At 34.0% G+C, this 13825-nt stretch overlaps 1 protein-coding gene across 1 annotated transcript; it reads left to right on the plus strand.

Moving 5' to 3' along the window:
• Positions 1–4: 4 nt before the first annotated feature.
• Positions 5–10436, plus strand: LOC132546703 (anamorsin homolog). Its single transcript, XM_060210419.1, has 8 exons — positions 5–80; positions 321–419; positions 3197–3364; positions 3606–3835; positions 4791–4944; positions 5493–5636; positions 6850–6965; positions 8295–10436. Exons 1-8 carry the CDS (start codon positions 5–7, stop codon positions 8406–8408), a joined length of 1101 nt encoding a protein of 366 aa, XP_060066402.1. The 3' UTR covers positions 8409–10436.
• Positions 10437–13825: the final 3389 nt, after the last annotated feature.

Raw genomic sequence — 13825 nt, forward strand, 5'->3', positions numbered from 1 at the left:
AAACATGAAAAACAGAAGTGACTGGGTCTGGATGTTTAGGTACGAATTTGATCTTGCCGCACTTCAAAAATTGACCAATCGTAGTCATCAAAAGAGATGAACTTAGCTAGAATGGTTTTGATTGGTTAATATACAATGATTGTTTTCGGGTATGATTAATTATCTATTTGAGGGCTTACTTTTTAGCAGTTAATAAACTTATTTAATTGAACAAATCATGTTTTTGAATTACAAATTTTGAAAATATTAATTAAAAGTAAACATAAGAATTTCACACTTCCGGTGAAAATAATACTCAATGTCTTGCTAATGTTTGCCAGCAAACGATGCTTTTCAAACACGTGAACGATACGGAATCATTGTTAAACACACCGTGAAAAGGAAAAACGCAGAAGTCGTCCCATCGTATTTAAAGACCGGTACGTGTTGTCAAAGATTACATAATAATACCTTCCATCAATGAACATTTGATTTGAAGAGACTATGAAAGTTTTAGTTTAAGTTGAAATCGAATGTCCATAACCATTTTATGTTGGAAATTTGAAAGGCACTCGATTTACGGTCAGGGGATGATGACCTGACTCACTAGAATAATGAACAGTATTACTACATGTATAACAATATTAAAGGTTTACACGTCCGAAGACCTATGACAAGCACAGTGAATCGGCGGCATTTCTTTCTGAGCTGTGATTTTACCGGAAATGTCCGATCCTACCCCGATAAGATCCGAGGTCTTCCAAAGCTCGGACCTTGAGCCGAGTCTTCTTCTACACTACATCAATGACATCGCTGAGGATAAAAATTCGACCGTCAGACTATTTGCAGATGATACTATTACGTGTATGGCCATAATATCACAGCAAGATGCCAACTCCATGCAAATAGTTTTGGATATATTATCACTTTGACAGAAAAATGGCTTTCCACCCTGCTAAATGTCCTATCAATCAATGAATCACCAAAATAAAACATCATATTTGTCATTAGTATATGTTTCATGGCCAACAATTAGAACATGTAAAAGAGGCAGAATATATTGGTATCACCATCAATAATAATATATCATCTGCTAACATCAAAGGAAAAGCCTAAAATTCTCTTGTCTGCCCTCAGGTAGAATATGCCAGCACAGTATGAGACCCTTATTTGAAATAAAGATATAGAGAAGGTTGGGATGATCAAGCACAGGAATGCCAGTTTCATTACCAATCACTATCTTAACACCTGCATAGGCGACATGTTTAAACTGCTGAAATGGCATAACCTTGCAAACAGCAGAAAAGATGTTATGCTGGTAATGTTTTGAGAAATACACAATTCAAAAATTGCCCTTACATCTAAACATGTCCAACCAACTTCAAGACAAATTTGGTGTAGTCATCATTTTTCTCTCCAAACTATTTCTTGTAAAACATCTGTCTGGAAAGAATTCTCCCTTTCGAAATTGTGTCCCCTGAATCCTTACTTTCCTGCAAAGTTGCAATTTCTGCCCATCAATACTAATTTTGTTCCCTTCTATTCATATCACACATTTTGTCTCTCAAGCATAACATAACCTTCACTTAGTTGAAGTAGGTCTTTACTTGGTAGAAGAGTTTGGAATGAAAAAGGATGAGAGTGTCGTGAGGGTCTGAAACTCGGTCGCAGTTGTGTAAGATCTTAAGACTAAGAACTGTTAATAATATTAGTGATATGGTCAGAGGTGAAAGGTATTTGAGGATATGGTAATAACCAAAATGGCCATGCACCATATGCTGGCTGAGTATTGGCTTCCCAGTCTTCTGTATTGGTAAGACTCGACAATTATCAGGATGAAAGTCCATCCCCATTTACCCTCTCAGTTTGCAAAAGTATAAGGTCTCTGTACAGGGATGCAACATCTGAAGTAGATGGAGCTGTTAGATGCACAATTGCATCATCTGCAAAAAGGTGCACAGATGAGATAGCAAAGTCTTCTAGATTTTTGTATATCATTGATGTAAAATAAGAAATGACTAGGTCCCAATACTGAACTTTGGAGCCTATCTCTTAAATGGAAATGATTGACAAATGCAAATTTACCAAAATAATAAAACAGTGCAGCATTTATATTACTCTTGTCCTTATATTGCCATCTGTCTGTGAGTTAGCATACCCATATGTATTATATATTATGTTAGATTTGATAATAACAGCCTGTTTTTGAAAACCTTAACTTTTATGATTAAGTTATGAATTTTGCGAAAAATTTCTTGTGTCCTTTTTACAAAAGAAATGCATTTGAAAATAATTATAACCCTGATGGCTTGATTAAAATTCTGCAAAATGCACTGATTATTGTGTTTGCTTTTGCGAAGTTAGAATTTTCTCAAATAGATGTTTGCATTATGCCAGATCACCAGCCTCGGAAAAAAGAGGACAGCCAGTTGAGTATTATGTGGACCTACATGCAGGCATCATGCGTTGTACTCAATTTACAAATGAAGAATTCAAAAACTTTGTAATTAAAACAAACTAAAATGACTGTTGAAAGAAAATATTTCTATGTGAAGTTGATGTACTTGAAATCACGAACTCTGTTTTTTGCAGCACTCAAGTGAGTGATCACACAGTCGTTGTGACATCATTTTGTGTGTTTGTGTATATGTTGTGATGCCATGATATTTGTTGGTTTTGTAATAAAAAAGTGATTAAATGGCTGGTTTATTCAACTAAATACAAAAAAGTCTATTTACAATTAGAGAAATTAAAACTAGCATAAATATACATTTTAGGGCAATCTGTGCAAGCTTTAAATTGTCTTAACCCTAATTGGCTCCAAAGAAGGGGGAAAGTGGTAGTTTTTCCATCAAAATGAAGTAAAAAGGCCCATTCCCAAATGAGTGGAAAAAACCCAAGCATATTGTCAAACCATTGACAGCAAGCATTATAAACAGTGACATCTCTCATAAGATCTTGTTGTGTCAGCCACTTTTTAAAATCCACTTAGGTAAATCAATTGCTGTCAAAAAAAATGAGGAATATATTTATTCATTCAGTATGTGGCTTACTTACACATATGTTAGTAGCTATCAAATCATAATTTTATTTTAAAATCATTGTACAGATGAATTCCAAATCCAAAGGGGCCATTAATTACAGATGTTACTTTGTAATTCTAAAATTTTACTTTATTCCTTTTGTCTTTAAATAACAATTTCTTTCCTTTTTTCAGAAAAAATGACACTGGACAAAATAGAAGTGAAAAATGGACAAAAAGTGCTGTTTTTGTGGTCAGGAAACCAGCCATCTGAAAGCTTCAAAAATGTTGTTGAATCCCTTAACAAGCTTGTGGGGGATACAGGCAAAATACAACCAGAACATATAGAAAGACTGGCAATGTGTAAGTCAAATAGCACATGTAAAAGAGAAGAAATGTTAAATATAATGGAGTACCCTCGGTATATGTTATTCACAAAGGCAAAACTTCTTTAAAGAGTTAATACATCATTATTGTAAAAAGTATTTCAAAGTATTGTTTATTCTTGTTTGTTTGTTTATGGATCTATTGGTATAATTTACACTATTGAAATGATAATGTAACAACATGATGTAATTTAAAACTTTTTATTATTCTATTTCAGCATCTCATCCTGATTCTGTATTTGATGTTGTTGTGTCGGGACTATTACAGCCCTCTAGTGCTCTACATGATAGTGACTGTCTGGGTGAGATCTGTCGTATCCTCAAACCAAAAGGCACATTTTTCATCTTTGAACCAACTTTGGCTGCTGAAATAACAGATTCAAAAGTTAGAACCTCAGGGAAGCTGTCCTCTGCCTTAAAACTGTCCGGCTTTGTAGATATATCAGAGGTATGGAACAGCTTCTACATTTTAATGTTTGATAGCCTAACACCAATACAGTGCACAGAGTTCATGTTTTTGTAGAATAAATGGGAACATGAACTTGGTCCGATTTGGTTATTTCATATTGAATTTTCAGATTTACTTCTCTAGTAAAACCCTGATATTAAACCCTTTGTTAAGATAACCTTGTGTACACCAGGCCAACCTGGTTATCAGTACCCCAGGCCAACCAGGTTATCTGTACACCAGTCCAACTTGGTTATCTGTACACCAGGCCAACCTGGTTATCTGTACACCACAGGTTATCTGGTACACCAGGCCAACCTGGTTATCTGTACACCACAGGCTATCTGTACACCAGTCCAACCTGGTTATCTGTACACCAGTCCAACCTGGTTATCTGTACACCACAGGTTATCTGTACACCAGTCCAACCTGGTTATCTGTACACCAGTCCAACCTGGTTATCTGTACACCACAGGTTATCTGTACACCAGTCCAACCTGGTTATCTGTACACCACAGGTTATCTGTACACCAGTCCAACCTGGTTATCTGTACACTAGGCCAAACTGGTTATCAAATGTATATATATCAAGTTACAAAGTTAAACTGTCGGATTCAGTTGAGGTGGAAGGACTTTAGTTGAAAATCTAATCAGGTGACTGAGTTCAAAGCATTATTAATAAATAGCCTTTTAGACATGTCCATAAAAATATACAGTACATAAATAAGTGTATACATTTGAATGATTGTAGAGTAGATGTAGATATTTGATGAAGTTGAATAAATAATCCTGTGTTATTGGTTGTCAATCATACCCATCATAAATCAGACAGTTGAATCTACAGTTACATTTGTTATTCTAATTTGTCCAACATACATAAATAGATGGTCATTTTTCTGTCTCAGCCTGTGACTTTAGAGCTGACGAATTGATGGTTATATTTTTCCTATTTCAGCCAGTAACTTTAGAGCTGACAAATGAAGACAGACAGAGTGTGGAGTCTAACCTACAGTCATCAGACGTTTCTATCACTCACTGTGTGTGCTTCAAACCTGGGTATGAAGTGGGTTCATCATCACAACTTAAAATTTCATTTGGAAAAAAGAAAGGTAAACAAATTTTACTGTGTAATAATAAACATTCCAATTATTCAAATAATGGTCATTAACTGGCAAGGGAAAGATACTAATCTTAGGAGGATTGGAAGTAGTCATACGTCAGGTGCCTGGTATATCTGAACAAGATACTAGTATTAAATCTACACCCTTTCAGTATTTAATTACATCAATATATCCTCAACATTGACATATCTGTAAAAGTGTATTTTCTACTTAATTGTGTCTTACCCATCATACCATGGAAAAGAAGAAGATGCATGTCATATTTGACAAATATTAATTCACATTTAGCATTTGGTAAAAATTGTTTTGCACATAGAACTGCACATCGGCCTTCTTTACTGTATTTATCAAAACAAATGTTTTCAAGCCAAGTTTCTTTACTGCAAAGTGATATCCATTTACAAATTGTAACCCAACGGTGTGGTATGAATAGTAACTCAGGTACAATAGCAAATTTTAAAGCATTGATATTTCGAATTGAAGACAATTATGCTTATGTCTTATTATTCAAAATGAAATTGTCTTTATCTTTGAAGTTGAACATAAAGTTGATGAAAATGTAGAGAAAGTATGGAAACTGTCGAGTATGGACATGATGGATGGAGATGTTGAAATGGTCGATGACGACGACCTTTTAGATGAGGAGGATTTAAAAAAGCCCGATCCAGCTTCTCTGAAAGGTAAGGATAGTCAATAAAGTCTTAAAACATCTAATCTAGAGAGGCTGGAAAGGATTGTGTTTATCTTGTACCTGATTAAGTAACTGTAAAGATGTAAGGTAAGGCCTTGTTGAATATACCAAACATCTTAATTAAAGATAAGAATATTTTTGGTCCTTAGTATGGCCTGACTAGTATGTCTAAATGTCCTGTTTCAGTCCTTAGTATGGCCTGACTAGTATGTCCTGTTTCAGTCCTTAGTATGGCCTGACTAGTATGTCCTGTTTCAGTCCTTAGTATGGCCTCACTAGTATGTCTAAATGTCCTGTGAAATTTCATTTTTTTGCGAGGTTCAATTTTCTTAGTTTCAGGAATATAGCTCCATAAATCTACTTACACTTATTTTTACAGTTTGTGGACATGTGAATTTGCGGATTAAGAGTACCCACAATACAAATTAATCTTCCACAGAAATTGATTATTTTACAGTACAGCTAATTAAAATTGTAACAGACTTAGCACCTGTAAAGATCCAGGACATTCTATAAAAAGTGTCTGTATGTAATTGATAAGCATGTATAATGATCTGTGAAATGATTAAGTTCTTCTTGAGTAATCAAGAATTGTGAATAAAGCAGACACATTATTCAGCTTGGCCAGCTTTGAAGATGATGTTAGGAACCATACCTGTCATTCTTAACTTATTGGTGCCAAGAGAATTCTTTTTATCTTTACTTTTCTTTTTTTTTGTCAAATGTATGAAGAGATTACTGAATGTCACTAGATGTCTTCCTGAATCCTGGTCAATGGAGATGAATTTCAGTTGATCGCTTCAGATATTAAAGATATTCAAAGATATCAGAAAATGGTTGATTACCCGTACTTTGGTTATTAAGGATATTCAAAAATACCAGAAAATAATTGTTCACTTAAGTAGTAATCAGGGTTTTCCATAAGAGCCGGTCGCCGGCCAATTTGACCGGCTTCTTTGATCATTTGGCGGCCCACACCAATCCAGTTCCGTACACGACTACACCTACACGGCAGGCCACCCCCACCTCACCGCATTGCGGCTCGGGTCGGATAGCTTCGCCAGCCTCCTACTTTCACTACACAGCCTACTACTAACAAAATTATGGAAAACCCTGAGTAATGGATGTTTATGTAGACTATTTCATTGTCTCTCTGTTTCATGAATGTGATTGTTCATTGTACCTATCTGTCATTTTACCAGCTGACTGTGGGGGACGAGCTAAAAAAAAGGCATGTAAGAACTGTTCCTGTGGTTTAGCAGAGGAGTTGGAGGGCTTGGCACCCAAACCAAAAACAGCCACATCTGCCTGTGGAAGTGTGAGTACATATACTACAGTGTATGTTATGATATAAAACTAAGCTGGTTTTAAAAAATTCTTTACACAAAGTCGGGCCGTTGTTTGGTGTAGTGGTAATGCTCTGGCTTTTCATGGTGATAACTGAGGTTTCATTCCTTGAGCAAACAGAAAAAGATGTGAGATCATTCACCCAACCATTTTGGTTTTCCTGGTTTATCAGTTTTCCTTCCTCAATAAGACCCATTGTGTGCATCCATCTAGGTCATGAAGAATAATTAAAACAAAGTGATAACTTGTTTCCTAATTGTTGTAAAATAATTTAAGTTGATATCGTTAACTATGTTTAAGAGTTGACTTTATTGATCTTCCATACATTAGAGATTTAATGTAAGAAGAAATAGCTGATAGCATTTTGGATTAAATTTTTTTAATGAATTATTACTTAATACAAAAAGACATTCAAAATAAGTAAAGAAATTGTAATACATGTAACAGTAGATAAAAATCACAGACTTTAGCATAATAAGAAAACACTGTACTTTTTGCTCCAAGTAGGGATAAAAGATTTGTATGATGTATCAATTATTTACCATCCAATTCTATCAATATACCTATTCTTTATTTTCTCTATATTAAAATGGTTTGTTAGAATTGCTCATATCCCAACTTCTTGAAATCACTTGGCTGTGTGGGAGTTAAAACATACCTGCAGAACTACCAAGTCAGTTAAGCAAGAGGTGGTCAGAACTTGTCTGTGAATGTGCCTACAATATACAGACAGCACTTTCTATTTCAATATATTTAACATATGACTCCATTTCTATCAAAGGAAAGTTGAGGCCTAGCTAAATTAATATATTTTATACTTTGCCAACATTTTCTGACAAAAAAAGTAATTTTGGTGTACATCAGTATAATAAAACTGTTGAGTTACAGGATTGATGGATATAATAATTTTAAGATATCCCTCAACCAGGTCAAGGTACCTCGGCAGTACCTCTTTATGTAGACCTGTTCTCAGGAAACCGGAAACTATCCAGGTCCTTCTCAAATCCATACTTCAATTGCATATGTACTACTACTTCATGGAAAGCCTATTTCTAGAGTTATCTTTCCTGATTCAAACATTATTCTTGTGATTCAATATATTATGAACTTAAAATGAAATTATGTTTTAACATTAAGTGCAGAATTATTAGAATTTTGTCAATTGCTATATTTCAATAATGTCCAAATAATTACTCACGATGGTGTACAGATTATCGTAATGTAAAACTTGAAAGATGATTAAAATTGAAGCAAAGAACCTTATATTCTTATAGTACATTCTACAATGATCATTTTTCAGTGTTACCTTGGAGATGCTTTCCGCTGTGCCAGCTGTCCGTATCTAGGAATGCCAGCATTTAAACCTGGAGAGAAAGTGATGTTGAGTGAACGACAACTAAAGGCAGATGCCTGATCCTAGTGTTACATTCTATGAGTATGTTATAATGGTATCCTTGGATTGTGTAGTGATGATGATGTTGATTGTACTGTCAATTCAAGTCTTCTGTATTGGTAACAACAAAATTGTGATGTAAAAATTATCTACAGCTAAATCTCTGTTGCATAGTGATAAGAGAAACAAAACCAATTCAGTACTGTAAGTAGCATCCTATGAGTGACCTTAATTCTCTATCTTACAACAATAGGTTTTGTTTGTATTTTGTAAGATATGCCTTTGGGTAACAAACAATTCTGTACCTACGGTTAATCATGTATTTACTCGGAGATACTTGGATGATTTTCATTTAGAGGAAATGATTGAGATGTTTGCTGTTGCTATGATTTTGTATTAATTTGAGGATAAAATTTCATAGTAAGTTAATTAGAAATATATTTTATATTTTATAGTGTTGGTTAATACAAATGATACAGATACCTAGATAGAGTGGTTCTTCTATACCAGTCATACATAGGGTGTGAACATTAAGTGCTGGAGGAAGGGCTAGGTTTGCTGAAGTGAATGAAATTTATTTACATGTTTGTGGAAGGTGCTGTGGTGGTAGAATGGTTAAGTATTAGACCGTTTGTATCACTAGTCCTCCACCTCTTGGCCGCAGGACTGTGGATTTTTCTCGGGAGAACTTCGGCCTTCTTCCACCACCCAAACCTTGGAACGTTCTTAAATGACCTTGGCTGTTAATAGGATGTGAAGCAACAGCATTATAAACAAGACTAAGGGGTTTTCACTTGACAGATGCTTTATCACATAATTTAAGCACTTTTGCTGTGAACATAGAATTTTACGAGACTGATACAAAATCTAAATTGATTATAATTCTCACTTTCCATTGATTTCTTTGATGACATCTCAATGTATACAAGAAGATCATCACAATGGAAACATTGGGAATCTTTAGTCAATCACAATCATATTACATACATGTAATTACAATAAAGATATGTAATGGGTGGTGTTGTTGCACTTATAACAGCGTGGATGTTTGATGATTATGTCTCTCGACAGATTTCGTAGATTGACATTGGTAGATGTTATTTAAATGGTAAGGTCTGTTTGATAAATGTAATTCAGGACGTAGAAATCATATTCCTACATTCTTCTCCTCTATCAATAAAATAGTACACAACTTCCACTTCTTGTCAAATCTTTAGAGTTAAATGTCCATACTAATGAAATTTCTTTGTACAGTGATCAGGGTAATAACAGCCATACATATAGATGAAGATGTAGATGATCAATGTTGCAGTTATTGTTTTGTTTTGTTGTTGTGTAATGTTATTATTTATACTGCAATTGGACCTCTACGCCATACAAAATTTTACATAAAACACAAGTATAATTACTACAATCAAATTAAGCTGAAAATTGTGATGAAGATTTTTTTAAAATACATGAAATGACTACAATGTAATTATAAATTCTATCAAATGGTAAAGGTTATGTGTATGTACTGAGTCTGTGAGGATAACACAAAATGCACATTTTCCCTGTCATGAGAAATCATTTCTTTAGTCAAATATCTAGCAATGTTGCCACTCACATTCCAGAAGATTCCACTGTATTGAAAGTTATATCATGTATGGTTGATGTACTGAAAATTAAACATAATCCCTGTAACAACACCTAAAGAAGGTGTATAGTGTTGATTGTATGTCATGGTATATATCATTCTTCCTTTATACAGTGTTGACTGAAAATTCACATTTGTGTTTTTTCCGAAAAAAGTCGAGTTATTTTACAGTCGTGTATAATTCTTGATTCACCACTAGACTTGTCAAAAAAATTCTTCCAAGAAAAAGGGAATTCAATTTACTGCAAAAAGTTTCATGCTTTGTCTTAATATTCATTTTCATAATGCGATTTTATAGACTCTTTACAAAAAATGATGATGTACTGGGACAATTTTTGTGTACCAGGTATGTTTTAGAGCCAGAAGTTGTCTCCCTTTGGACACATCTTTCAAATAAAAGGGTGTATAAAGTGCTGATGAGTTTTAGTTCTCATTTGTAACAAATTTCTGTATCAACATCAATGGAGTACCAGAAGGGAACGTGTAATATTTGCAGTATTTTTGGGATGGATTTTTTTAATTTGCTATACTAGAAAGTATCACATGGTATTTCCTGTAGAAGAAAGGACCAAGTAGTTATTTCTTTATTTCTTATATCAGAGAGAAAATGTGGAACTTCTTTATTCTCCATATCAAAATGGACCACATGATATTTATTCCTCATGTAAGAAAGAACTTAATGGTATGTTGGCCTGTTGTAGTTTCTTAACCTCCTCTACCAGCATGAAGGTAGATCTTTGTCACGTTCATCCTTGATGCCAATCCTCTAATGTTTGTTTACTCTAAAATCATTCATTTTTGTGGGGGATGTACTTTCATTGCGATTGTGGGTACTAAAGTTAGATTTAGATGTTCACAGATAAAAGGATAAAAGTTCACAAGGAAGTTCACAATAAATATTGTGTACAAGTTCATTTTGTTTTATTGATTTATCTAGAAGTGTGAAGGAAAGTTTGTCCTTGGAAAACAAATTTAAATTATTTCCTGCAAAATTAAGAACATAGAAAAGAGAAAAAACAAACAAAAAATCGAAAATAAAAATTAATTGAAAATATTGAACTGGGCAATAATGTGCTGTCTATTATCAAAACAATATGGGTATCCTGTGTAATTGTAGGAGAAAGCAACCAATATATTTTTACCTTAAAGGGGACAAAATCTGTCTTTCGGTTTAGAAAATAAAATGTAATCTCAATAATTGCCTGGCAATAAAAGATATAAAACATACAAAGTATTAACAAGTTGCACTTTAAACAGAATTGTTTCAGGATTGTCGGGAACCTGAGTTCATTCCTAGTTTTGGTAAGGGCCTTTATGATAGTTGTGGGATAATTTTAATTTTGGAAGTGGGAGGAATATTACACAGGGATTTCATGATAGGTGTTGGTGAAGGATTTTAGGATAGTTGTTCGTGAAGGATTTTAGATAGTTGTGGATGAGTGATTTTAAGATAGTTGTGGGTGAAGGATTTTATGATAGTTGTTGGTGAGGGATTTTATGATAGTTGTTGGTGAGGGATTTTGTGATAGTTGTGGGTGAGGGATTTTATGATAGTTGTGGGCGAGGGATTTTATGATAGTTGTGGGCGAGGGATTTTAAGATAATTGTGGGTGACAGATGTTATGAAAGTCGTGGGTCAGGGATTTTAAGATAGCTGTGGGCAAGGGATTTTATGATAGTGGTGAGTGAGGGATTTTATGATAGTCATGGGTGAGGGATTTTAAGATAGTTGTGGGTGAGGGATTTCATGATAGTTGTGAGTGAGGGATTTTAAGATAGTTTTTGGATAATTTTGTGAGTTGAAGAAATATTAGACAGCGAGTGGCTTTACGATTGCGAGTCTGATCAGTTTTCAAAATGGTATCTTGTGAGCATTTGATTTTACCTTTGAAGTTTATAACAGATGATTTTAAGAGTTCTGGAAGGTTTGTCATTTAGTTTGATGGAATGTTAAAGATTGCCGTCATTAATTACTCTGTTTTGAATTTCAAAATTTGTCACAATTGATTGTAGAAAAGCTTTTGAACGACTAAGCTGCAAAGAATTGTTGTTGCAAACACTGTTTAACCACATGATATAAAACAGAATGACCAAAACTTTCAATTAATTTATGTTTGATGATAATGTTTTAGAAGTAAAATTCTGCATTCTTTTTGTGTAAAATGGTGACTTCAAAACTATCTTGATAAAGATCAGTCTTTGAATTACAAACACATATGATCTAGTATCTTTCAATATTTCAACCTTTATATATTTCGATCCCCAATGTAATTGTAATTATTGAGAATTCGATGGAAAGGGACATTTTGATATTGCGATAAATGATTGTCGTGTCAATGTCAGTTATCAAAACATTCGATACTTTAGGGTATAGAGGTTATGACCTTGATATAACCTGTAACTTTTGAGAAAATGAATTATACTTTGTGGGAGGTTTAAAGGTAGTTCTTACAGTTAAACTCACTGTTTATGTGCAGTTTATATAGAACATCACCCGATGGAGACGTTATAATTCTGTGACACTTGAAAACACCAGACTTTTTCCATGTGTCAAGAGTGATCATCTTCCAGTAATTAACATCCTTTTAAATATTTTGTATAATTATAACCTGTTACAGCTAAAGTATTGGTTAAATAGTCAATGTCAGCGACACAGACTCATTTGTATTGAGTCCTTGGCATGATTTGTGTAGACCTCGTGTTTTGTTCAAAGCTGATACCGCTATTTGTTGTCTAGCAGATTTGACAAAATTCTGAATATAAATGACAATCCTTCGCACCCTTTAATCCTGCCAAACGCATTTCGATACATATACCGTAATTGAATTGAAATTCACAATTGAATACAAATCGTTTAATCTTGACATGTGAAAATATAAGGAAACCGGGTAACCTACCTGTTGTACAGCCTTAGGTTCTGTATATTGTCTGAGTGATACCAGACTATAAAGGTTTTTGTTTACATGTTTTGAAGCCATTAACCTGGCTAGGACAAGGAAGTAAACACACTGTAACAAAAAATATTATCTTTTTTATAAAATTTCTTTTCTAGGTAATGCAAAATATGAAATATTCATTATTTTATTTAGTTTACTAAAAGACAATTATGTAAATGAGAAAGGCAAACAGGTAGATTATTATATCTAAGATTTAACATACAGCTAGAATAATAATGTGTTATGGGACATTCATTTACATGTATATGGATAATAATTTACTGATAATTAATGGGTGTTCCAATCAATATATAAGGTTTTACAGGGGTATCTCATTTGACATCTGATTTATAGAACAGGAATAAGAATTTACATAAAACTGTATTTATCATTCAACCATATACAAAAGTAAACATTAGATGTTATGTACATTAAACATCAGGTGTATACATCAGGTGTTTATGTACAGGTGTATACATCAGCTGTCTATATACAGGTGTATACATTAGGTGTAGATGTACAGGTGTATACGTCAGGTGTCTGTGTACAGGTGTATACACCAGCTGTCTATATACAGGTGTATACATTAGGTGTAGATGTGCAGGTGTATACGTCAGGTGTCTGTGTACAGGTGTATACATCAGATGTCCATGTATAGGTGTTTACATCAGGTGTCCATGTACAGGTGTATACATCAGGTGTCTGTGTACAGGTGTATACATCAGTTGTCCATGTACAGGTGTATACATTGCATCCATGTACATGTGTATACATTGTGTTCTTGTACAGGTGTATACATCAGGTGTCCATGTACAGGTGTATACATCAGGTGTCCATGTACAGGTGTATACATTAGGTGTCTGTGT

Source organism: Ylistrum balloti, unplaced genomic scaffold (genome assembly GCF_031769215.1).
Source record: "Ylistrum balloti isolate Yb309-2 unplaced genomic scaffold, AGI_CSIRO_Ybal_v1 Utg369908, whole genome shotgun sequence".
NCBI classification, from domain to species: Eukaryota; Metazoa; Mollusca; class Bivalvia; order Pectinida; family Pectinidae; genus Ylistrum; species Ylistrum balloti.

Coding starts and splice junctions, on each gene's coding strand:
- LOC132546703 (XM_060210419.1), top strand. CDS start 5: ATGAAAAACAGAAGTGACTGGGTCTGGATGTTTAGGTACGAATTTGAT. Junction 3,365..3,605: donor TATAGAAAGACTGGCAATGT/GTAAGTCAAATA, acceptor ATTCTATTTCAG/CATCTCATCCTGATTCTGTA. Junction 4,945..5,492: donor TTCATTTGGAAAAAAGAAAG/GTAAACAAATTT, acceptor TTATCTTTGAAG/TTGAACATAAAGTTGATGAA.